Below are 24,965 nucleotides of genomic sequence, written 5' to 3'. Positions count from 1 at the left end.
GGGGAGGGGGTGACGGGGATCCCGGGGGGGGTCAGGGGTTCGGGGGGTCCTGGGGGGATCAGAGGTGCGGGGGGGCTCGGGGGTGTCGGGGAGGGGGTAACGGGGGTTCGGGGGCTCGGGAGGGGGGTAACGGGGGTCCCGGGGGGGTCAGGGGTCCGGGGGGTCCCGGGGGTCCCGGGGCGGTAATGAGGGTCCTGGGGGGTCCCGGGTGTCCGGGAGGGGGTCCTAGCGGTCCCGGGGGGTCCCGGGGGTCTGGGGGGGTCCTAGGGGTCCCGGGGGGTCCCGGGTGTCCGGGAGGGGGTCCTAGGGGTCCCGGGGGGGGTCCTAGGGGTCCCGGGGGGGGTCCCGGGGGTCTGGGAGGGGGTCCTAGGGGTCCTGGGGGTCCTGGGGGGTCCTAGGGGTCCCGGGGGGGTTCCGGGGGTCCGGGAGGGGGTCCTAGGGGTCCTGGGGGTCCTGGGGGGTCCTGGGGGTCCTAGGGGTCCCGGGGGGGTCCCGGGGGTCCCTCACCCGCAGCCCGGGCCGCCGCTGCCCGGTGCCGGGGCCCCCCGCCCCGCTTGTGGCCATGGGGGCGGGGGGGGGGGGTCCCGGCGTCGCCCCCCCCGCGTTGCCGGCGGGGCGGGGAGGGGGCGGGGGCAGCAGCGGGGCCGTGTTCCCGCCCCCCCCCCCCCCCCGGCATCGCCATGGAGCGCTGACTCCCGGCGGCGGCGGGGCGGAGCGGGCGGCGGCCCCGGGGGGGGCACGGAGCGGAGCCGCACCCCAGGTAGGAGCGGGGGGTCCCCCCGTCCCCCCCTCATCCCGGGGTCCCCCCCCACCTGAGGATTCCGCCCACCCGGGACCCCCCACCCCCCCATCCCCGGGGATCCCCCCCCCGCGGTCCCCCCCTCCCCAAATTCCCGCTCCCCCCCCCCCCCCCGAGCCCCCCGAGCCGCCGGAGCGCGGGGACCCCCCCGAGGTAAAACACCACCATTTTGGGGGGGAAAAGGAGGATTTTGGTGGCTTTATTGTGTGTGGGGGGGGTCCGCTCGCTTCGTACCCCCCAATCCCTCTTCGTACCCCCCAATCCCGCTTCCTATCCCCCAATCCCGCTTCCTATCCCTAATCCCGCTTCCTATCCCCAATCCCGCCCGGCGAGCACTGGAAAAAACCCCGCCGAGTTCTCATCCGTAGAAACAGGTGTTTTTCAGGGGGGGAAATCCCCAAATTCCCCCCCAAATCCCCCCAAATCCCCCCCAAATCCCCCCCCCCCCAAATCCCCTTTTTGGGACCACCGGTTCCATCCTCCGCCTCCGCTCCCCGCGGTCGGTTTATCCAGGGGGGAGAATCCGACTCGGGAAAGGATCGAGCGTCTCGTAAAGGCTTTTTTTTATTATTCCCCCCCCCCCCCCCCCCCCCGATCCCGGCGATGTTCAAGCGCTCTGGATAGAAAAGATGAGGATTAAAGCTAAAAAACCGGGATGCGTTGGGAAAAGCCTGGCGGGATACGGATTCATCCTGCTGAAGCGGGGCCGGGGGGCTCAGGCGGGATCGCGGCGGGGATAAAAATGGGGATTTTGGGCTCCTCGCCCCATCCCTCTGCATCCCGGGATTTGGGGTCCTGCTGGAAAAGGGGGGGTCCCCGGCGGGGGACGCGCTTGGATTATTCTGGAAGGGAACCGGCAGCTTCATCCCGAGCTGGGGGGGATCCCCAGGGATGGGGGGGATCCCCAAGCCGGGGCCGCCCGTCTCCCTCAGGATGCTCCCCCCAAAGCGGCCGCTGCCATTGAGCTCCTTTCCCCTTCTGCTCTTCCTCCTCCTCCTCTTCCTCCACGCCTTCATCTCTGCGTCCCCCTCCCCGCTGACCGCCGAGCATCCCCCCCATTCCGGGCAGGGATTTTCCTCCTTTAATTCCCGGCTCCGTGGCCTCCGGCCCTCGCTGCGGCCGCGGGGGCCGTAAATACTCGGGGAAGTTTTCCCTGGCGCTCCCAAAAGCGCCTTTTCCAACCCCAACCCAGGCTCCGCTGGCGGCCGGGGCTTTGCTGGGGGTCGCCCCCCGAGCGGGGGCTGCGAGGGGTGCTGGGGTCTCCTCCCGGCTGCAGATCCCTCGGGAATGGCAAACGCTGCCCAGCCGGAGCCCCGGGCTGGGACGGGGACGGGGACAGACCCCAGCCGGGTCCTGGTGGCCCCGCGGCACAAAGCCCTCGCCGGGATATTTCCACCCGGATCCCATCGCTCCGGAGGGGGAAAAAGCCGCTCCGCGAGTGGCTTTGTCGCCTGGCCCACGGACCCAACCCCCCGGGCGGTTTAATTGCTGTTTCGCCCAGACGCTGGTAATGAGGCTATTAAATTAATTACAGCGGCGTTCCCGTTGGGAAGGGAGACGCCGTCCCCCTGCCCCGGGAGGGCGCGGGCCGGGGGCGGCATCGCTCCCCGCTTCCCTCCGGATCCGGCCCCGGAGCGGGGGCTTGGCCGCAGCCACCTGGGGCAGGATGCGGCCGCAGCAGAGCCGGCGATGCCGACGGGCCGGGACCTCTCCTGGGGCCGCGTCTCGGTCCGGTGCTGCAGTGGGGCCGGTGCAGCGGGGCGATGCAACAGGGTGCTGCAATGGGGCCGTGCAATGGGGCCGTGCAACGGGGCCGTGCATTGGAGCTGTGCATTGGAGCTGTGCATTGGAGCCGTGCAACGGGGCTGTGCAATGGGGCTGTGCAATGGGGCCGTGCACTGGAGCCTTGCATTGGAGCCTTGCAACGGGGCCGTGCAACGGGGCCGTGCAACGGGGCAGCCCACCAGGCCTGGCCCAGCTCTTCTCCTGCACCTCTGCACCCATCCAGCACCGCCGGCGGCGCTGGCCCGGGGCGAGCTGGTGCCCCACGGCCCCACGCCAGGGGACGGCGGCCGCCGGGGACTCGCGCTGGCCCCCCGCCGCCCCCGCTCCCCGCCGAGCCGCGGGGCCCGGCCGCCTCCTCCGCCCCGGCCGGGCTCACGGCCCCATCGCCGCCGTTGCCCCGTGGGGCGGAGGGCAGCGGCGCCGTGGGGCTGCCGGTGCACTGAGGGGGTGGCCGGGCCAGCCCCCAGCCCCTCCCGGGCGGTTTCGGGGTCCCCGTTCCCTCTCCATCACCCTTTTTATAGCCGTTCCCATCCTCTGTTGCCATGGGAACAACGCGGTTGCCAGGGTGGAGCCTGGGAGCGCCCACGCACCCCACAAACCCCCGGTGCCGCGGGCGGCCGCCGGTCCTCGCCCGCTCTGCTGGGGCGCGGCCGTCCCCAGCCCCACGGCTCAGCATCCCCCATTGCCATGGTCCCCAGCCCCACTGCTCAGCATCCCCCATTGCCACGGTCCCAGCCCCACGGCTCAGCATCGCCCCATTGCCACGGTCCCAGCCCCACTGCTCAGCATCACCCCATGGCGTGGTCCCCAGCCCCACGGCTCAGCATCACCCCATGGCTGTAGTCCCCAGTCCCATGGCTCAGCATTGCCCCACGGCCGTGGTCCCCAGCCCCATGGTTGGGCATCACCCCATGGCGTGGTCCCCAGCCCCACGGCCGTGGTCCCTACAGGTGCTTCGGTGCAGAGCCGGGGCCGAGGTGGCAGAGGGGGATCGATGGCGCTCGCCATCTCGCCGGCGCTAATGAGCCCCCCCGCCATTAACGAGGAATCCCCGGCCCGGCGCTGAGCCCGCTCTCGCCCGCAGGTGGGAGCCGGCGGGATGGCGGCGCGGCGGGCGGCGCTGGTGGCCGCGCTGCTGCTGGCCGAGCCCTGCGCCCCCGAGCCGGCGGCCGAGGCCAACGGGACGTGCCAGGGCTCCAACCGCTGCCAGCCCGGCGTCCTGCTGCCCGTCTGGCAGCCCGACAACCCCTCCTTCGGCGACAAGGCGGCCCGCGCCATCGTCTACTTCGTGGCCATGATGTACATGTTCTTGGGCGTCTCCATCATCGCCGACCGCTTCATGGCCTCCATCGAGGTCATCACCTCCAAGGAGAAGGAGATCACCATCACCAAGGCCAACGGGGAGACCAGCATCGGCACCGTCCGCATCTGGAACGAGACGGTCTCCAACCTCACCCTGATGGCGTTGGGCTCTTCGGCCCCCGAGATCCTCCTCTCCGTCATCGAGGTCTGCGGTCACAACTTCCAAGCGGGCGAGCTGGGACCCGGCACCATCGTGGGCAGCGCGGCCTTCAACATGTTCGTGGTCATTGCCGTCTGCGTCTACGTCATCCCCAGCGGCGAGAGCCGCAAGATCAAGCACTTGAGGGTCTTCTTCGTCACGGCCTCCTGGAGCATCTTCGCCTACATCTGGCTCTACCTGATCCTGGCCGTCATCTCCCCCGGGGTGGTGCAGGTCTGGGAAGCCCTCCTCACCCTCATCTTCTTCCCCGTCTGCGTGGTCTTCGCCTGGGCCGCCGACAAGCGGCTCCTCTTCTACAAGTACGTCTACAAGCGCTACCGCGCCGACCCCCGCAGCGGCATCATCATCGGCACGGAGGGCGAGCTCCCCAAGGGCATCGAGATGGACGGCGGCTTCCCCGTCCCCGAACGCCGCGAGGCAGAAGGCGCCGGCGTCACCGCGTCGCCCGCCCTGCCCGCCCCCACGCCGGAGGAGAAGGAGCTGGACGAGAGCCGCCGGGAGGTCATCCAGATCTTGAAGGACCTCAAGCAGAAGCACCCTGAGAAGGAGCTGGAGCAGCTGGTGGAGATGGCCAACTACTACGCCCTGCTCCACCAGCAGAAGAGCCGCGCTTTCTACCGCATCCAGGCCACCCGTATGATGACCGGGGCCGGCAACATCCTCAAGAAACACGTGGCCGAGTTCTCCAAGAGGTCCTCCACCCTCCTGGAGGTGCCCTCGGACGCCGAGGAGGAGACCTGCAGCCGCATCTTCTTCGAGCCTTGCCTGTACCACTGCCTGGAGAACTGCGGCTCGGTGACGCTCTCGGTGGCTTGCCAACACGGCGCCGAAGCCAACCACACCTTCTACGTGGACTACAAGACGGAGGACGGCTCGGCCAAGGCGGGCTCCGACTACGAGTACAGCGAGGGGACGCTGATCTTCAAGCCGGGGGAGACCCAGAAGGAGCTGAAGATCGGCATCATCGACGACGACATCTTCGAGGAGGACGAGCACTTCTTCGTCCGCCTCCTCAACCTCCGGGTGGGCGACGCCGAGGGGATGTTCGAAGCCGACTCGGCCGACCACCCCAAGGGTCGGCTGGTGGCCCCGTTGGTGGCCACCGTCACCATCTTGGACGACGACCACGCCGGCATCTTCACCTTCCAGGATCGGCTGCTGCACGTCAGCGAGTGCCAGGGGACGGTGGAGGTGAAGGTCGTCCGCAGCTCGGGCGCCCGCGGCACCGTCCTCCTGCCCTACCGCACGGTGGAGGGCACGGCCCGCGGCGGCGGCGTCCACTACGAGGACGCCTGCGGGGAGCTGGAGTTCAAGAACGACGAGACCGCGTGAGACGCCGGCGGCCCCGGGGGCGGGGGGCACGGGGGGGACACGGGGGGGACACGGGACGGGGAGCCGCCCCGCCGCACCCCGGGGACCCCGGGGCGGGCACGACCCTCTGGCACGGATGCACAACCCTTGCACGTGCGCCCCTTGCACCTGCGCCCCTTGCACCTGAGCCCCTTGCACCTGCGCCCCTTGGACGTGTGCCCCTTGCATGTTCGACCCTTGCACCTGCGCCCCTTGCACCTGCGCCCCTTGCACGTGCGCCCCTTGCACCTGCACCCCTTGCACCTGCGCCCCTTGCACGTGCGCCCCTTGCACGTGCGCCCCTTGCACCTGCACCCCTTGCACCTGCGCCCCTTGCACCTGCGCCCCTTGCACGTGTGCCCCTTGCACCTGCGCCTCTTGCAAACTCTCCCCTTGCACCTGCGCCCCTTGCACGTGCGCCCCTTGCACCTGCACCCCTTGCACCTGCGCCCCTTGCACCTGCGCCCCTTGGACGTGCGCCCCTTGGACGTGTGCCCCTTGCACGTTCGACCCTTGCATGTGCACCCCTTGCACCTGCGCCCCTTGGACGTGCGCCCCTTGCACGTGTGCCCCTTGCACGTTCGACCCTTGCACGTGTGCCCCTTGCACTTTCGACCCTTGCACATGCACCCCTTGCACCTGCGCCCCTTGCACCTGCGCCCCTTGGACGTGCGCCCCTTGCACGTGTGCCCCTTGCACCTGCGCCTCTTGCAAACTCTCCCCTTGCACCTGCGCCCCTTGCACGTGCGCCCCTTGCACCTGTGCCCCTTGCACCTGCGCCCCTTGCACCTGCGCCCCTTGCACCTGCGCCCCTTGGACGTGTGCCCCTTGCACGTGCGCCCCTTGCACCTGCGCCCCTTGCACGTGCGCCCCTTGCACGTGCACTCCTTGCACCTGGGCCCCTTGGACGTGCGCCCCTTGCACGTGCGCCCCTTGCACCTGCGCCCCTTGCACGTGCGCCCCTTGCAAACTCTCCCCTTGCACGTGGGATGGACGGATGGGGGGATGGACAGACAGACGGGTGGGTGGATGGACGGATGGATGGATGGACAAACGAATGGATGGACAAATGGATGGATGGATGGATGGATGGACAGACAGATGGATGGATGGATGAATGGCTGGACGGATGGACAAATGGATGGATGGATGGATGGATGGATGGATGGATGGATGGATGGATGGATGGATGGATGTACGGACGGACGGATGGACAAATGAATGGATGGATGGATGGACGGATGGACGGATGGATGGATGGACGGATGGACAGATGGATGGATGGATGGATGGATGGACGGACGGACGGACGGACAGACAAGTGGCCAGGGAGGGCTCTGGCCGGGCACTGCCACCCCACGCTGGGGACGCCCCGCGCCCGCGGGGACCAGCCCCGGCACGTGGGTCCCATGGGGCAGGGAGGGGACGGAGGCGGCCCAGGCGGCCGGCGCCCCCGCACCCCCCGCGGCACCGCGCGTCCCCCCGGCCGTGCCGGTGCCAGCGATGCCGGTGCCGGTGCCGGTGACGGCGCCGTGTCCCCCCGTCCCCAGGAAGACGCTGCAGGTGAAGATCGTGGACGACGAGGAGTACGAGAAGAAGGACAACTTCTTCATCGAGCTGGGGCAGCCGCGCTGGCTCAAACGGGGCATCTCGGGTACGGGCGGGGCCGGGCGGGGCTGGGCGGGGTTGGGGGGCTGAGCCCCCCCCTCACCGCCTTCCTCTCCCCTCTCCGCAGCCCTGCTGCTCACCCAAGGTAGGAGCCTTCGTCCCCCTCCTCCTCCTCCTCGGCCAGGCGCTGGCGGGAGGCCGGATCCTGCTGCCCCCGTGTCCTGCGCCACGTCCCCGTGCCACGTGCCGTGTCCCCACGCTGTGTCCCCGTGCCCGTGCCCTGTCCCCATGCCCCACGTCATGTCCCCATGCCACGTCCCCATGACCACGCCATGTCCCCACGCCCCACGTTGTGTCCCCGTGCCACATCCCCATGCCTGTGCCATGTCCCCACGCCCCACGTTGTGTCCCCATGCCACGTCCCCATGACCACGCCATGTCCCCACGCCCCACGTTGTGTCCCCATGCCACGTCCCCATGCCTGTGCCATGACCCCATGCCCCACGTTGTGTCCCCATGCCATGTCCCCATGCCTGTGTCATGTCCCCACACCTTGTCCCCACACTGTGTCCCCACGCGGCGTCCCCACGCGGCGTCCCCACGCCGTGTCCCCGCAGCAGACGGTGACCGAAAGCTCTCTGCGGAGGAGGAGGAGGCTCGGCGCATCGCCGAGATGGGCAAACCCGTCCTGGGGGAGAACTGCAAGCTGGAGGTCATCATCGAGGAGTCCTACGACTTCAAGGTGACGAGGGGGGAGAGGGGACCGGGGAGGGGGGACGTGGGGGCCGGGGGACGTGGGGAGGGGACCCGGCGCGTCCTCACCCCCCGCCGCCCGCAGAACACGGTGGACAAGCTGATCAAGAAGACCAACCTGGCCATGGTGATCGGGACGCACTCCTGGCGGGAGCAGTTCCTGGAAGCCATCACCGTCAGCGCAGGTGGGACCCCCGCCCTCCCTCCCCAGGGTCCCCCGGCCTCCGCCAGCCCTGGGCACGCTGCCGTGGGGACATCCAGCCCAAGCGGCCACGGGGACGTGGCTCTGGGGACAGGCAACCCTCTGGCCATGCGCCCTGGGGATGGCCGGCTCGGGGGTTGCCCACGCTTGGGGACACACGTCCCTGGGGTCCTGCACGTCGGGGACAAGCGCTCTAGGGCCACGTGCCCCAGGGCACAAGGGGACAAGAACCCTTGGACCACCACCTTGAGGCCACCACCCTGGGGCCACCACCCTGGGCCACCACCCTTGGACCACCACCCTGGGCCACCACCCTGGGGCCACCACCCTGGGCCACCACCCTGGGGCCACCACCCCTGGGACGAGCACCCTTGGACCACCACCTTGAGCCCACCACCCTTGGACCACCACCCTGGGGCCACCACCCTGGGGCCACCACCCTGGGCCACCACCCTTGGACCACCACCCTGGGCCACCACCTGGGGCCACCACCCTGGGGCCAGGACCCTGCAGCCTGGGGCCAGGCAGCTCCGGGGCCACGTCCCCGTTGGGCTGACGGTGACCTTCCTCGGCAGGCGAGGAGGAGGAGGAGGAGGACGGGCGGGAGGAGCGGCTGCCCTCCTGCTTCGACTACGTGATGCACTTCCTGACGGTCTTCTGGAAGGTTCTCTTCGCCTGCGTGCCCCCCACCGAGTACTGCAACGGCTGGGCCTGCTTCGGCGTCTCCATCCTCCTCATCGGCGTCCTCACCGCCCTCATCGGCGACCTGGCCGCCCACTTCGGCTGCACCGTCGGCCTCAAGGACTCCGTCAACGCCGTCGTCTTCGTGGCCCTCGGCACCTCCATCCCCGGTGCGGGAGAGGGGAGAGGGGAGAGGGGAGAGGGGAGATGGGAGATGGGAGAGGGGAGAGGGGAGAGGGGAGAGGGGGAGAGGGGGAGAGGGGAGATGGGGAGAGGGGAGAGGGGGAGAGGGGAGAGGGGGAGATGGGGAGATGGGGAGATGGGGAGAGGGGAGATGGGGAGAGGGGAGATGGGGAGAGGGGAGATGGGGAGAGGGGAGAGGGGAGAGGGAAGAGGGGAGATGGGGAGAGGGGAGATGGGGAGAGGGGAGATGGGGAGAGGGGAGAGGGGGAGATGGGGAGAGGGGAGATGGGGAGAGGGGAAAGGGGAAGAAGGGGAGAGGGGAGATGGGGACAGGGCCATGGGGAGAGGGGAGAGGGTACGGGGAGATGCGGTGATGGGAGAGGGGCGCGGGGACGGGGGAACGGGGCGCAGGCAGAGGGGACGGGGCTGCGGGTGCCCGGGGAGGGACGTGGTGACGGGGCGCAGGTCCCCACGCGCCCATGCCCATGCCCCCTCCTTCTGCCTGTGTCCCCGTGTCCCTGCGTGACCGTGTCCCCGTCCCCGTGTCCCCATATCCCCATGTCCCCGTGTCCATGCCACCTCCGTGTGCCTCCATCCCCGTGTCCCCATCCCCACGTCCCCATGCCCACGTCCCCGTCCCCACGCCGTGTCCCCGTGTCCCCGCGCCCACCCCGCGGCCCCGCAGACACCTTCGCCAGCAAGGTGGCCGCGCTGCAGGACCAGTGCGCGGACGCCTCCATCGGCAACGTGACGGGCTCCAACGCCGTCAACGTCTTCCTGGGGCTCGGCGTCGCCTGGTCGGTGGCCGCCATTTACTGGGCGGCGCAGGGCCAGGACTTCGAGGTGCAGACGGGGACCTTGGCCTTCTCCGTCACCCTCTTCACCATCTTCGCCTTCGTCTGCATCAGCGTCCTCATGTACCGCCGCCGGCCCCACATCGGGGGCGAGCTGGGGGGGCCCCGCACCCCCAAACTCCTCACCGCCGGCCTCTTCCTCGGCCTCTGGCTCCTCTACATCCTCTTCGCCAGCCTGGAAGCCTACTGCCACATCAAGGGCTTCTGAGCGGGGACGGGGACCGCCCGGCGTCACCCCACCGCGAGGGGCGAAGGGGCCGGGTCCTCCCCGGGGGGGCTGCAGGGTCCGTCCGGTGTCACCGGCTCCCCTTGAGGTGCACGTGCCCATGGCCCCTTGGGGTCCTCCTGGCATCCTCATGTCCCCAGAGGGTCCCCATGTCCCCCTGGGGTCCTCCTGGCATCCTCATGTCCCCTTGGGATCCTCCTGGCATCTCCACATCCCCTTGGGGTCTTCCTGACGTCCCCATGTCCCCTTGGGGCCTCCTGCCACCCCCGTGTCCCCAGAGGGTCCCCGTGTCCCCTTGCAGTCCTCCCAGGGGGCTGCGTCTCCACAGGGTCCTCCTGCCATCCTCGTGTCCCCTCAGGGTCCCTGCGTCCCCTCGGGATCCCCATGCCCCCTCAGGGTCCTCCTGTCACCCTCGTGTCTCCATAGGGTCCGCATGTCCCCTCAGGGTCCCCATGTCCCCTCGGGGTCTCCACGTCCCCTCGGGGGTCTCTGCATCCCCCAGGGACCCCCGCAGGGTCCTCCCAGACACCCCACGTCCCCTCAGAGTCCCCACGTCCCCAGAGGGTCCCCACGTCCCCCCTGGGGTCCTCCTGCCATCCCCAGAGGGTCCCCGTGTTCCCTAGGGAGCCCCCCAGGTCCCCCCGTGTCCCTCTGTCCCCCAGGGGGACCCCAAGGCCACCTCAGGGACCCCCGGGACCCCCAGGGCCACCGGGGGCTCCGGGGGGGCCTTTTCTTACCGCCAGCGTTTTTTAAAGCCACCCCGGGGTGGGGGGTCCCTGTTTTTAACCCCGATTTCGTAGCGGTTTCGTCCCTTCCCGGGGAGGCGGGGGGCGCGGGGGGCGCGCGGGGGGCGCGGGGGGGACACGGGGGGGACACGGGGGGGACGCGCGGGGAGGGGACGCGCGGGGGCTGTCGCTGTCGGTGCTGCCGCCAGCCCCACTGGGCGCCGGCCCCAAAGAAACCCCCGGGAACCGGCCAGGTCTCCGCGTCTCTTTGTCCCCCGCGCCGCGCCCACGGCACCCACGGACCCGCGGCACCCACGGACCCATGGCACCCACACGGCACCCACGGACCCGCAGCACCCACAGACCCATGGCACCCACACGGCACCCACGGACCCATGGCACCCACACGGCACCCACGGACCCGCAGCACCCACAGACTCATGGCACCCACACGGCACCCACGGACCCATGGCACCCACATGGCACCCACGGACCCGCGGCACCCACGGACCCATGGCACCCACACGGCACCCATGGACCCGCAGCACCCACGGCCCCATGGCACCCACACGGCACCCATGGACCCGCGGCACCCACACGGCACCCATGGACCCACGGCACCCACATGGCACCCACGGACCCATGGCACCCACACGGCACCCACGGCCCCACAGCACCCACGGCACCCATGGCCCCACGGCACCCACAGCCCCCACACAGCACCCATGGCCCCACGGCACCCACAGCACCCACGGCCCCATGGCACCCACACAGCACCCACGGCCCCCACACAGCACCCACGGCCCCCTGGCCATCAACGCCCCGTGCGGCAAGGCTGTAGGGTGTGCCACGGGGACGTATGGCTGCCGTGGGGACGTATGGCTGCCACGGGGACATGCGGCATTGCACAGGGACGTACGGCACGCTGCGGGGACACGGGGTCTGCCGTGGGCATATATGGTGTGCCGTGGGGCCATACGGCATGCCGTGGGCATATATGGTGTGCCGTGGGCATATATGGTGTGCCGTGGGGCCATACGGCGTGCCGTGGGCATATATGGTGTGCTGTGGGGCCATACGGTGTGCCGTGGGCATATATGGTGTGCCGTGGGGCCATACGGCGTGCCGTGGGCATATATGGTGTGCCGTGGGGCCATACGGTGTGCCGTGGGCATATATGGTGTGCCGTGGGGCCATACGGCGTGCCGTGGGCATATATGGTGTGCCGTGGGCATATATGGTGTGCCGTGGGGCCATACGGCGTGCCGTGGGCATATATGGTGTGCCGTGGGGCCATACAGCCTGCCGTGGGGATATATGGTGTGCCGTGGGGCCATACAGCCTGCCGTGGGGATATATGGTGTGCCGTGGGGATATATGGTGTGCCATGGGGATATATGGTGTGCCATGGGGCCATACAGCCTGCCGTGGGGATATATGGTGTGCCGTGGGCATATATGGTGTGCCGTGGGGCCATACAGCCTGCCGTGGGGATATATGGCATGCCGTGGGGATATATGGTGTGCCATGGAGCCATACGGCATGCCGTAGGGCCATACGGTGTGCCATAGGGATATATGGTATGCCATAGGGCCATACGGTGTGCCAGAGGCATATACGGTGTGCCATAGGGCCATAGGCTGTGCCATAGGTCCCCATACAGTGTGCTATAGGTCCCCATGCTGTGCCATACGTCCCCATGCTGTGCCATATGTCCCCATACAGTGTGCTATAGGACCATGCACTATGCCATAGGTCCCCATGCTGTGCCATACGTCCCCATACAGTGTGCTATAGGACCATGCACTATGCCATAGGTCCCCATACAGTGTGCTATAGGGCCATATACTGTGCTATAGGTCCCCATGCTGTGCCATACGTCCCCATACAGTGTGCTATAGGACCATGCACTATGCCATAGGTCCCCATACTGTGCTATAGGTCCCCATGCTGTGCCATACGTCCCCATGCTGTGCCATATGTCCCCATACAGTGTGCTATAGGACCATGCACTATGCCATAGGTCCCCATGCTGTGCCATACGTCCCCATGCAGTGTGCTATAGGACCATGCACTATGCCATAGGTCCCCATGCTGTGCCATACGTCCCCATACAGTGTGCTATAGGACCATGCACTATGCCATAGGTCCCCATACAGCGTGCTATAGGACCATATGCTGTGCCATAGGTCCCCATACTGTCGTATAGGGCCATAGGCTCTGCCATAGGTATCCATGCTGTGCCATAGATACCCATACAGTGTGCTATAGGGCCATATACTGTGCTATAGGGCCCCATACTGGGCTATAGGGCCCCACACAGTGTGCTATAGGGCCATATGCTGTGCTATAGGGCCCCATGCTGTGCCATAGGTCCCCATACAGTGTGCTGCAGGGCCATATGCTGTGCTATAGGGCCCCGTGCTGTGCTATAGGGCCCCACACAGAGTGCCATAGGCCATATACCGGGCTATAGGGCCCCATACCGGGCTATAGGGCCCCACACCGGGCTATAGGGCCCCACACAGTGTGCCATAGGGCCATATACCGTGCTATAGGGCCCCTTACCGGGCTATAGGGCCCCACACAGTGTGCCATGGGGCCATATACCGTGCTATAGGGCCCCTTACCGGGCTATAGAGCCCCACACAGTGTGCTATAGCACCCCATGCTGTGCCATAGGTCCCCATACAGTGTGCTGTAGGGCCATATGCTGTGCTATAGGGCCCCGTGCTGTGCTATAGGGCCCCACACAGTGTGCCATAGGGCCATATACTGTGCTATAGGGCCCCATACTGGGCTATAGGGCCCCACACAGTGTGCTATAGGGCCATATGCTGTGCTATAGGGCCCCATGCTGTGCCATAGGTCCCCATACAGTGTGCTGTAGGGCCATATGCTGTGCTATAGGGCCCCGTGCTGTGCTATAGGGCCCCACACAGAGTGCCATAGGCCATATACCGGGCTATAGGGCCCCATACCGGGCTATAGGGCCCCACACAGTGTGCCATAGGGCCATATACCGGGCTATAGGGCCCCATACCGGGCTATAGGGCCCCACACAGTGTGCCATAGGGCCATATACCGGGCTATAGGGCCCCTTACCGGGCTATAGGGCCCCACACAGAGTGCCATAGGCCATATACCGGGCTATAGGGCCCCTTACCGGGCTACAGGGCCCCACACAGTGTGCCATGGGGCCATATACTGTGCTATAGGGCTCCATACCGGGCTATAGGACCATGCGGCGCCCTCGGCCGTGCCTCCTGCGCATGCGCCGCCCCGCCACCTCTCCCCCTCCCTTCCCCGTCCCCCCTCGCCCCGCCCCCCGCATCGCGATTGGCTGCGGGCGGCGTCGCCGGGGCGACGCGGCGGCGGCCGTCAAGCGCGGCGGCGGCGGCGGCCGTGGGGCGCGGCGGTGTCGCGGCGGGGGTGCCGATTCATGGCGATGGCGGCGGCCGGGCTGGTGGTGAACGGGGCGGAGGGCGCGGGGGGGCTGAAGGCGGCGGCCGGGATGTACGAGCAGCTGAAGGGCGAGTGGAGCCGCAAGAGCCCCAACCTCAGCAAGTGCGGGGAGGCCCTGGGCCGCCTCAAGGTGCGGCGGGGCCGGGAGCGGGCCTGGGGCGGGGGGGGGGCCCGGGAGTGAGGGGGGTCCCTGGGAATGAGGGGGGGCTGAGGGGGGCCTGGGGCTGGGGGGAGGCCTGGGGATGAGGGCGGGGGGCCTTGGAATGTGGGGGACCCTGGAGGTGAGGGGTGGTCTCTGGGAATGAGGGGGCTCTGGGAATGAGGGGGGCCCTGGGAATGAGGGGGGACTTGGGGGGGGGGGGCCTGTGAATGTGGGGAGGACCCTGGAGGTGAGGAGGGGTCTCTGGGGATGGGGGGGGCCTTGAGGCTGAGGGGGGCGTCCCTGGGAATGAGGGGGGGCCTGGGAACGTGGGGGGACCCTGGGAATGATGGGGGGTCTCTGGGAATGATGGGGGGACCCTGGGCCTGGGGGGGAACCTTGGAAGTGAGAGGGGGTCTCTGGGAATGAGGGGGCCCTGGGAATGAGGGAGGGGGACCTGGGAAAGAGGGGGGCTTGAGGAGTCCCTGGGAACGAGGGGGGGTCTCTGGGAATGGGGGGGCCCTGGGGTGGATCCCTGGAATGGGGGGGGGGGGGGGTGTCTCTGGCAATGGGGGGGCCCCGGGGCTGTGGGGGGTCTCTGGGAAGGGGGGGCCCTGGGGCTGGGGGGGGGGTCCCTGGAATGAGGGGGGTCTCTGGGAATGGGGGGCCCTGGGACTGGGGGGGGGGTCCCTGGAATGAGGGGGGTCTCTGGGAATGGGGGGGCCCCGGGGCTGTGGGTCACCCCGATGGGGGGGGGCGGGCGGAGCCGTCGTCACCCGCCAGCTTTAATTAACACCCGGGGGTGACTCAGGAGGCGCAGCCCCCCCGGGGCGCCCTGCCTCCCGCCCCCAAATACCCATTAACCTCGTCAGCCCTCCTGGGGGGGGGGGGGGAGAGCAGCCCCGGGCTCTGACCGTGTCCCCCCGTGTCCGTCCGTCCGTCCCCATGTCTGTCCGCCCCCCCCCCCGTGTCCGTCCGTCCCCAGCTGGCCCTGCTGGAGCTCAACTTTCTGCCCACCTCCGGCACGAAGCTGACCAAGCAGCAGCTCATCCTGGCCCGTGAGTGGCGATTTGGGGGGGGGGGGGGGCACCCCCTCCCCTGCCCCCCGGGGCTCAGCGACCCCCCCCGGGCTGCCCCCCCCCCCTTATCCCCCTTTTCCCCCCCTTTTCCCAGGGGATATCCTGGAAATCGGCGCCCAGTGGAGCATCCTGAAGAAGGACATCCCCTCCTTCGAGCGCTACATGGCCCAGCTCAAGTGCTACTATTTCGACTACAAGTGAGTCGGGGGGCTCGAGGAGGGGGCTGCCACCCCCCGACTCCTCCCAGCGCCCGGCAGCCCCCCCTTTTCGCTGTCCCCCCCCCCCCAGGGAGGAGCTGCCGGAGTCGGCGTACAAACACCAGCTGCTGGGGTTGAACCTGCTCTTCCTGCTCTCCCAGAACCGGGTGGCTGAGTTCCACACCGAGCTGGAGCGGCTGCCGGCCAAGGAGATCCAGAGCAACGTCTACATCAAGCACCCCGTCTCCCTCGAGCAGGTACCCCGCTTTCCGGGGGGGCGGGGGGGCGTCCTGGGGGTCCCCCAGCTGCCACCTCCCCCCGCTCTCTCTCGCAGTATTTGATGGAGGGCAGCTACAACAAAGTCTTCCTGGCCAAAGGCAACATCCCGGCGGAGAGCTACACCTTCTTCATCGATATCCTGCTGGATACCATCCGGTGAGACCCCCGCCGCGCCCCCCGCCGCGTCCCTGGGCCCCCCGCCGCGTCCCTAAGACCCCCGCCGCGACCCTGCTGCGTCCCCCGGCCCCCCGCCGCATCCCCGGTCCCCCCACTGTGTCCCCATCGCATCCCCGAGCCCCCCACCGCGTCCCCTGGCCCCCCGCTGTGTCCCCCGAGCCCCCTGCTGTGTCCCCGCCATGTCCCCCGAGCCCCCTGCTGCGTCCCCAGGCCCACCACCGTGTCCCCCAGCCCTCTGTTGTGTCCCCACCGCATCCCTGAGCCCCCTGCCGTGTCCCCGAGCCCCCCGCCGCATCCCCCAGCCCCCCACTGTGTCCCTGAGACCCCGTCGGCCCCCCGCCGTGTCCCCTGGCCCCCCGCCGTGTCCCCGAGCCCCCTGCCGTGTCCCCCGCCACATCCCCAGGCCCCCCACCGTGTCCCCCAGCCCCCTGCCGTGTCCCTGCTGCGTCCCCGAGCCCCCCGCTGTGTCCCTGAGACCCCGCTGTGTCCCCGCCGTGTCCCCAAGCCCCCCACCGCATCCCCTGAGCCCCCCGCCGTGTCCCTGTCCTGTCCCTGAGCCCCCTGCCCTGTCCCCCGCCACATCCCCAGGCCCCCCGCCGTGTCCCCCAGCCCCCTGCCGTGTCCCTGCTGCGTCCCCGAGCCCCCCGCTGTGTCCCTGAGACCCCGTCGTGTCCCCGCCGTGTCCCCAAGCCCCCCGCCGTGTCCCTGCCGTGTCCCCGAGCCCCCTGCCGCGTCCCCCAGCCCCCTGCCATGTCCCCCGCCGCGTCCCCCAGCCCCCCGCCGCCTCCCCCTCCTCACCCCGCTGTCCCCTCCCTCCGCCGCGCCAGGGACGAGATCGCCGGCTGCATCGAGAAAGCCTACGAAAAAATCCTCTTCGCCGAAGCCACCCGCATCCTCTTCTTCAGCACCGCCAAGAAGATGACCGACTACGCCAAGAAGGTGCCTGGGGGGCTCCCCCTCCTTCCCCCGCCCCTGCGGGCACCCCAAAACCCCCCCCTTTTTTTTTTTTTTTGTAATCCGCCCCCCCCTCCCCTCTCGCAGCGCGGTTGGGTGCTGGGCCCCAACAACTACTACAGCTTCAGCAGCCGGCAGCAGAAGGCGGAGGACGCCACCATCCCCTCCACCGAGCTGGCCAAGCAGGTCATCGAGTACGCGCGGCAGCTGGAGATGATCGTTTAGGGGGGGCGGCCCCCCGCTCCCCCCTCCCCCTTCCCTCCCGGGCTCCCCCCCCCCTTTATTTACTCATCGCCCCCCCCTTTCCTCGCGGTTTGGGGTTGGTTTGGTTGGTTGGTTGTTTTTTTTAAGGTATTTAAGGGGCCGTTGGCGGTGGGCGCGTCCCCGTGGGGAGCCCCCCCCCCCCCCGTGTGCACCCCCTTTTTGGGCGGGTTTGGGGGGGGCGGCTGCATGCCCCCCACCCCGGCGCCGCCTTCAATAAAGCCGTGGCTTCTTCTAGCGACGGGTGCTGCCCTGGGGGGCTCGGCCCCCTCCCTGCGGGGTCACGGGTGGGTTTTGGGGGGGGGCCGAGGCGGCGTCTTCCTCCTCCTCCTCCTCCTCCTCCTCCCCCTGGTGGGGGGCCAGCAGGAGCTCGCTGACGGCAACCAGGGACCCGGCCAGGATGAGGGTGGCCACCCAGGGGGGCTCGGCGAGGTGGTTGGCAGAGGGGGAGAGCCTGGGGGGGCAACGGGGGGGTGAGCGGGGCGGGGGGAGCCCCCCCACCCCCCCAGCCCCCCCTGCTTTTGCCCTCCCCCCCATTTTTTTGAGGACGGGGGGGTCCCTTTGATGCCCCCCCCCGTTTTTGGGGGTCCCCACTCACCAGGCGCTGACGTTCCTGGGCAGCCGGGGGGGCTCCCGGTGCTGGCAGCGGCAGCGACGGCTGCAGGAGCCCCCCACCTGGAAAGGGGGCCAGCGGGGGGCGGGGGGCCGCACCGGCGATTCGGGGGGCTCCGTCCGCCCCCCCCTTGGCGACCCCCCCGCTTCCTGGCCAGCGGGGGGCTCAGCCCGCTGGCCGGCGGGGGGCTTGGTGGCTCGTAGAGGGGTTTTGGCCCGGCCCCCCGCCCCTTTGGCCTTCCCCTTCGGGGGGCAGCGGGGCCGGGGGGGCTCCGGGGGTCCCCCAAAAGCGGGGCGGGGGGCGGGGGTCCCCGCGGCCCCCCCCAGGTGGCAGAAGATGCCCGGGGGCACCCGCCCGTCGCCCTGGAAGGGGAAGGTGACCAGCGGCCACGGCGTGGGGTGGCCCGGGGGGGGCGGCTGGAGGTGGAGGGAGCGGAGGCTCTCCAGGATGCGGGCCATCTCGGCGGGGGGCGGGGGGGTGGCCACGGGGTGCCGGCTGGTGGCCACGGAGGGCTGGGTGGCATCCGTGGGGCCTTGGGGGGTGGCCATGGAGGGCTGGGTGGCATCCGCAGGGCCTTGGGTGGCAGCCGTGGCACGCTGGGTGGTGGCCACGGAGGGCTGGGTGGCATCCGTGGCACGCTGGGTGGTGGCCATGGAGAGATGAGTGGTGGCCACGGAGGGCTGGGTGGCATCCGTGGCATGCTGGGTGGTGGCCACGGAGAGATGAGTGGTGGCCACGGAGAGCTGGGTGGCATCCGTGGCAGGCTGGGTGGTGGCCACGGAGAGATGAGTGGTGGCCACGGAGGGCTGGGTGGCATCCGTGGCAGGCTGGGTAGTGGCCACGGAGAGATGAGTGGTGGCCACGGAGGGCTGGGTGGCATCTGCAGGGCCTTGGGTGGCGCCTGTGGCAGGCTGGGTGGTGGCCACGGAGGGCTGGGTGATGGCCATGGAGGGCTGCGTGGCATCTGTGGGGCCTTGGGTGGTGGCCGTTGGACACTGGGTGGCATCCGTGGGGCCCTGGACATCGGCCACAGGGTGCTGGGTGGCATCCATGGGGTGCTGGGTGGTGGCCACGGAGGGCTGGCTGGTGGCTGTGGGGCGCTGGATGGCACCCGTGGGGCGCTGGGTGGTGGCCACAGGGAGCTGGGTGGCATCCATGGGGCACTGGGCATTGGCCACGGGGTGCTGTTTGGTGGCCGTGGGGTGCTGGGCACCGGCTGTGGGGCGCTGGAGATCGACTGTGGAGCGCTGGATGGTGGCCACGGGGTGCTGGACGGTGGCCATGGCCACAGGGCGCTGGATGATGGCCACGGGGTGCCGCACATTTGCCGAGGGGCGCTGGACAGTGGCCGTGGGGTGCTGCATTGTGGCCTTGGGACGCTGGCTGGTGACCACGGAGCACTGGCTGGTGGCCACGGGGTGCTGGATGGTAGCCATGGGGTGCTGGACATCAGCTGTGGGGTGACCGATGGTGGCCATGGGGTGCTGGATGGTGGCCGTGGGCTGCTGGACATTGGCCACAGGGCACCGGATGGTGGCCGTAGGACACTGGCTGGTGGCCACAGGGTGCTGGATGATAGCCCCAGGGGGCTGGACATCAGCTGTGGGGTGACTGATGGTGGCCACGGGGTGCTGGACATCAGCCATGGGGTGGCTGACGGTGGCCACAGGGTCCTGGATGGTGGCCACGGGGTGCTGGACGTCAGCCGTGGGGTGACCAGCGGTGGCCACCGGGTGCTGAATGGTGGCCACGGGGCGCTGGCTGGTGGCCGTGGCGGGGTGGGGGCTGCCAGGACCCCCGAGCCGCCCCCCGGGGGGGCCACCGTGCCCCCCGCTCCCCTTGCCCTGGGGGCCACTGCCCGCCCCCGGGGGCCAGCGGCTGGGGTCGCGGGGGGCCCCCCACAGCCCCCTGATGCCCCCCGGGGCCGCGGGGAGGGGGCTGCCCCCCCAGCGGGGCGGGGGCTCGGGGGGGGCCGGTGCCGGCTCCGACGGGACGTTGCCCATTTCGGGGGGCTCCGGGCCGGTCCTGGGGGGGGGGGGCGATGCTCTGGTGGCTTGTAGCGGGGTTGGGCTGCCCCCCGGCATCCCCCTCCCCAGCCCGGGGGGGTTCGGGTGGGGAAACTGAGGCAGGGGGGCTCCAACCCCCTCGGCTCCCCCACCCCCCCGGACCCCAAATCCCCCCCTCGGCCACCCAATCCCCCCCGGACCCCCAAATCCCCCCGGCACCCCCAAATCCCCTGTGCGCCCACATCCCCCCTCCCCATCCCGTGGGGGGGGTCGGGTGGGGAAACTGAGGCAGGGGGGCTCCAACCCCGGACCCCCAAATCCCCCCCGGCACCCCCGGATCCCCTCCGCCCCCACGCCCCCCCCCCCCCCCATCCCGGGGGGCGGGGACCCGGGTGGGGAAACTGAGGCGGGGGGAGCTTCTCCCCCAATCCCCCCTCCCTCGCCCCCCTCGCCCCCCGCCCCCTTCTCACCCTTCCGCAGCTGCCGGTAACGATCGCAACGGCCGCGGGGAGGGGGGGGGGGCAGTTCGGAAGGGCGGGGGGCGGGGCGGGGGGACCCAGGCGTCCGGGGGGGGGGGATTGGAGGGGGGGGGGCTGGTCTCCGGCCCCCCCCGCCGCAGCGGGGCATTAGGACCAAGCGGCGGCGCCGGCGGCAGCTCGGCTCCGGCTCCGCGGCTCAGCCCCCGCCTCGCCCGCCGCCGTGGTCAGTGGGGCCGGGGGGGCACGGGGGGGGCACGCGTGGGGGGACCCTGCCCGGGGGGGACGCGCTTTCCCACGGGGACCCGCGGCTTCTCCGCGTGGAAAAGCTCTTTTTTTGGGGGGGGGGGGGGGGGGCAAGGGCCCGGGGCCGCCCCGTTTTCCCCGCGGGCGGGGGGTGGGTGGGGGCCCCTTTAGCGGGGGGGGCACCCCCTTTTAGGGGAGGGGTCCCTGCCCCCTCCCCCCCCCCCCCCCGCGGGACCGGGTTCGTTTTGCTGAATGAACGCGCCACCCCCCTGCCCCGGGGCGCGCGCCGCCGTTGTGAATGAGCGTCCGGCGCCATTCATAAATCGGGGGGGGGGGGAGAAGGGGGAGGGGGGTCCGGCCGCGCCCCCCCCCCCTTGTGACGGGGACAAAGCCCCGGTCACGTGCCCCCCCCCATTCACAAAAAATGGCCCCACTGAGGGGGGGCGGACCCCTGCATGGGGGGGTGAGGGGGGTCCCGCGGGGGGGGGGGGGTCCCAGGGGTCCCGTGTCCGTCCGTCCCCCCCCCCATCCCGGCACACCGCCGCTTGCCATGGCAACGCGTGGTGATGTCACGGCTGCGCGCGCGGGGAGGGAGCGCGGGGGCGGGGGGGCCGGTCCCCACGCGTGTCCGTGCGTCCGTCCCGCAGGCACATGCTGCGGGTGCGCGCCGTGGTGATGACCCGCGAGGAGGCGAGCGGCGGGTGGGTGCCCCGGGCCGGCGGGGGGCTGAGCCAGGTGACGCTCGGCGGCGGCGGGCGGCGGCAGCGGCGCTACCTCATCCGCGGGGAGCGGCTGCGGGACCAGGCCGTACGGCGGGGCGACGGGGGGACGGGGAGGGGGACAGGGGGACGGGGATGGAGATGGGGACGGGGATGGGGACAGGGATGGGGACAGGGATGGGGAGGGGGCCGGGGAGAGGGGGACGGGGATGGAGATGGGGACACGGATGGGGATGGAGATGGGGACAGGGATGGGGACGGGGATGGGAACGGGGATGGGGACAGGGATGGGGACAGGGGGACAGGGATGGGGACGGGGATGGGGACGGGGAGGGGGACAGGGGGACGGGGATGGAGATGGGGACAGGGATGGGGACAGGGATGGGGACAGGGATGGGGACAGGGGGACGGGGATGGGGACAGGGATGGGGACAGGGGGACAGGGATGGGGACGGGGAGGGGGACAGGGGGACGGGGATGGAGATGGGGACACGGATGGGGACGGGGATGGGGACAGGGATGGGGGACAGGGGGACAGGGATGGGGACAGGGATGGGGACGGGGAGGGGGACAGGGGGACAGGGATGGAGATGGGGACGGGGATGGGGACAGGGGGACAGGGGGACAGGGATGGGGACGGGGATGGGGATGGGGATGGGAACGGGGATGGGGACAGGGGGACGGGGATGGAGATGGGGACGGGGATGGGGACAGGAGACAGGGAGGGGGACAGGGGGACGGGGACAGGGGGACAGGGATGGAGATGGGGACAGGGATGGGGACAGGGATGGGAACGGGGATGGGGACAGGGGGATGGGGATGGAGATGGGGATGGGGATGGGGACGGGGATGGGGACAGGGGACAGGGAGGGGGACAGGGGGACGGCGATGGGGACAGGGGGACAGGGATGGGGACTGGGGGACAGGGATGGGGGACAGGGGACAGGGATGGGATGTGGGGACAGGGATGGGATGTGGGGATTAGGGACATGGGGACAGGGGGACGGGGATGGGGGACAGGGCTGTGACGTGGGGATGGGGACAGGGGACACGCGACAGGGATGTGGCATGGGGACAGGGGGATGGGGACGGGGTGGCTGGGCCCAGGGCTGTGGCGTGGGGACAGGGGGCCGGGGGCCACGGGGAGCGGGGCCGAGCCGTGTCCCCGCGTCCCCAGCCCACGCTGGAGTGCGCGCTGCGGCGGGACCTGGAGTACAACGAGGTGACCCCCACCTTCCACCACTGGCGCGTGGGGGGCAGCCGCTTCGGCCTCACCTTCCAGAGCCCCGCCGACGCCAGCGCCTTCCGCCGCGGCGTGCGCGGCGCCCTGCAGGCCCTGGCCGCCGGTGGGCACCCGGGGCCCGGGCAGGGGGTGGCGGGGGCTTGGGGACAGCGGGGGGCTTGGGGACACCATGGAGCATGGGGACATCGTGGGGTATGGTGACACTGGGGGGCTTGGGGACACCAGGGGGCTTGGGGACAGGGGGGGGCTTGGGGACACCATAGAGCATGGGGGCAGTGGGGGGCTTGGGGACAGCAGGGGGCTTGGGGACACCATAGAGCATGGGGACAGTGGGGGGCTTGGGACAGCGGGGGGCTTGGGGACACCATAGAGCATGGGGACAGTGGGGGGCTTGGGGACAGCAGGGGGCTTGGGGACGGGGGGGCTTGGGGACACCATAGAGCATGGGGGCAGTGGGGGGCTTGGGGACAGCAGGGGGCTTGGGGACACCATAGAGCATGGGGACAGTGGGGGGCTTGGGACAGCGGGGGGCTTGGGGACACCATAGAGCATGGGGACAGTGGGGGGCTTGGGGACAGCAGGGGGCTTGGGGACAGTGGGGGGCTTGGAGACACCATAGAGCATGGGGACATCGTGGGGTACGGTGACACTGGGGGGCTTGGGGATACCATAGAGCATGGGGACACTGGGGGGCTTGGGGACACTGGGGGGCTTGGGGACATCGTGGGGTATGGTGACACTGAGGGGCTTGGGGACACCAGGGGGCTTGGGGACACCGGGGGCCTTGGGGACACTGTGGAGCATGGGGACATCAGGGGGCTTAGGGACATCGTGGGGCATGGGGACAGCGGGGGGCTTGGGGACAGCGGGGGGCTTGGGGACACCATAGAGCCTGGGGACACCAGGGGACTTGGGGACACCAGGGGGCTTGGGGACATCGTGGAGCATGGGGACATCATGGGGTGCTTGGGGGCACTGGGGGGCTTGGGGTGCTGGGGGGCTTGGGGACCCCCAGGGGCCGGGGGCCCCCTTCACCCCCTGCCCCCCGTCTCCCTGCAGGCTCCCCATCTTCCTCCTCCTCCTCCTCCTCCTCGGCGGGAGACGGGGGGGACACGGGGGGTCGCAGCCCCGCGCCGGAGCCGCCCCCCCTCTCCGCGCCGGCCTCCCCGCACCCCCCCCCGCCGCCAGCCTCCCCCCGCGCCCCGCGCCCCGCGCCCCTCACCATCGTCACCAGCGAGTCCTCGGCCACCGGCTACCGGCCCCCGGGCGAGCCCCCGGGCGGGCAGGTGGGCACCCAGTTGGGGCTCCCAGTTCGGGCTGGGGGTGTGGGGCGGGGTCCCGCCTTGGGCTGGGGTCCTGGGTCAAGGTGCTGGTTGGGGGGGTCAGGTCCCAGTTGGGGTGCTGGGTCCCAGTTTGCAGTGCTGGGTCCTAGTTCAGGGCGCTGGTTGGGTTGCTGGGTCCCAGTTTGAGGTGCTGGGTTCCAGTTTGAGGTCCTGGGCCCCCGTTCAGGGTGCTGGGTCCCAGTTTACGGTGCTGAGTCCCAGTTCAGGGTGCTGGTTGGGGTGCTGGGCCCCAGTTCAGGGTGTTGGGTCCCAGTTCAGGTGCTGGTTGGGGTGCTGGATCCCAGTTTGGGGTGCCAGTGCTGGGGAGGGTGTCCCAGTTCAGAGTGCTGGGTCCCAGTTTGGGGTGCTGGTGGTTGGGGGGGGGGTGTCCCAGTTCCAGGTGCTGGTTTGGGGTCCCGGTTTGGGGTCCCACCTTGGGGTGCCCTTGGGGGTCCCGGCGGCCATTGGGGGGTGCCTCCCCCTGACGCCCCATCCCCAGGCCCAGCCGCAGCCGCTGCCGCTGGGGGAGCCGGAGGAGCCGGAGACCCCCCCGCCCCCCCGGGACCCCCGAGCCGCCCACGGCTACGAGGACTACCGCCGCGCCGAGGGGGCCGCCGCCGCGCCCGCCCGCGTCCGCTTCCAGAAAGATCCCAAGGGCTCCCCCTCCTGCCGCATCCACGGGGACCCCCCGCCCGGAGCCCCCTCCCGCTGCGTCTACTGCCGGGGGGTCTTCAACCGGGAGGAGAACGGCCGCGGGCAGTGCCGGGACGCGCCGGACCCCGCCGGACGCTGCGTCCGCCGGCTGAGCTGCCTGTGGTGCGCCGAGAGCCTCCTCTACCACTGCATGGCGGACGCCGAGGGGGACTTCTCGGCCCCCTGCTCCTGCGGCGGCGGGGACCCCCACTGCTGCGCCCGCTGGCTGGCGCCCGCCGCCCTGGCGCTGCTGGTGCCCTGCCTCTGCTGCTACCCGCCCCTGCGCGCCTGCCACTGGTGCGGCGGCCACTGCGGCTGCTGCGGCGGGCGCCACAAGGCCGCGCGGTGAGAGGGCGGCGGCGGCGCGAGGGCGCGAGGCCGCGGGGCGGCGGCGGGGCCTGGCGGCGC

The 24,965-nt window shown here is 70.6% G+C and overlaps 3 protein-coding genes across 5 annotated transcripts; all 3 read left to right on the top strand.

The window, feature by feature from the left end:
* The first annotated feature begins 691 nt into the window (after positions 1 to 691).
* Positions 692 to 10,784, top strand: SLC8A2 (solute carrier family 8 member A2). 2 transcript variants are annotated; one of them, XM_087729779.1, is made up of 8 exons: positions 692 to 760; positions 3,669 to 5,434; positions 7,007 to 7,110; positions 7,192 to 7,209; positions 7,685 to 7,806; positions 7,903 to 8,002; positions 8,595 to 8,870; positions 9,569 to 10,784. In XM_087729779.1, exons 2-8 carry the CDS (start codon positions 3,684 to 3,686, stop codon positions 9,943 to 9,945), a joined length of 2,748 nt encoding a protein of 915 aa, XP_087585905.1. In that variant the 5' UTR covers positions 692 to 760; positions 3,669 to 3,683; the 3' UTR covers positions 9,946 to 10,784. The 2 variants fall into 2 exon arrangements, with proteins under 2 accessions (XP_087585905.1, XP_087585904.1); XM_087729778.1 differs by having other exon boundaries at positions 7,682 to 7,806.
* A 3,295-nt stretch (positions 10,785 to 14,079) lies between these two features.
* Positions 14,080 to 17,414, top strand: PSMD8 (proteasome 26S subunit, non-ATPase 8). Its single transcript, XM_087729637.1, has 7 exons — positions 14,080 to 14,283; positions 15,278 to 15,350; positions 15,466 to 15,568; positions 15,660 to 15,825; positions 15,903 to 16,003; positions 16,852 to 16,963; positions 17,066 to 17,414. Exons 1-7 carry the CDS (start codon positions 14,131 to 14,133, stop codon positions 17,201 to 17,203), a joined length of 846 nt encoding a protein of 281 aa, XP_087585763.1. The 5' UTR covers positions 14,080 to 14,130; the 3' UTR covers positions 17,204 to 17,414.
* Positions 17,415 to 20,504: 3,090 nt separating this feature from the next.
* On the top strand, positions 20,505 to 24,906 carry SPRED3 (sprouty related EVH1 domain containing 3). Of its 2 annotated transcripts, none has more exons than XM_087729634.1 (5): positions 20,505 to 20,560; positions 21,228 to 21,315; positions 22,477 to 22,645; positions 23,602 to 23,828; positions 24,364 to 24,906. In XM_087729634.1, exons 2-5 carry the CDS (start codon positions 21,232 to 21,234, stop codon positions 24,904 to 24,906), a joined length of 1,023 nt encoding a protein of 340 aa, XP_087585760.1. In that variant the 5' UTR covers positions 20,505 to 20,560; positions 21,228 to 21,231. The 2 variants fall into 2 exon arrangements, with proteins under 2 accessions (XP_087585760.1, XP_087585758.1); XM_087729632.1 differs by having other exon boundaries at positions 21,228 to 21,387.
* The last annotated feature ends 59 nt before the right edge of the window (positions 24,907 to 24,965 follow it).

Source organism: Nipponia nippon, unplaced genomic scaffold (assembly GCF_047370975.1).
Source record: "Nipponia nippon isolate SJK-2023a ecotype South Korea unplaced genomic scaffold, ASM4737097v1 scaffold_46, whole genome shotgun sequence".
In the NCBI taxonomy this organism is placed as follows: domain Eukaryota; kingdom Metazoa; phylum Chordata; class Aves; order Pelecaniformes; family Threskiornithidae; genus Nipponia; species Nipponia nippon.
The sequence above is the reverse complement of the archived record's forward strand: the minus strand, read 5'-3'. Positions and strand labels throughout refer to the sequence as shown.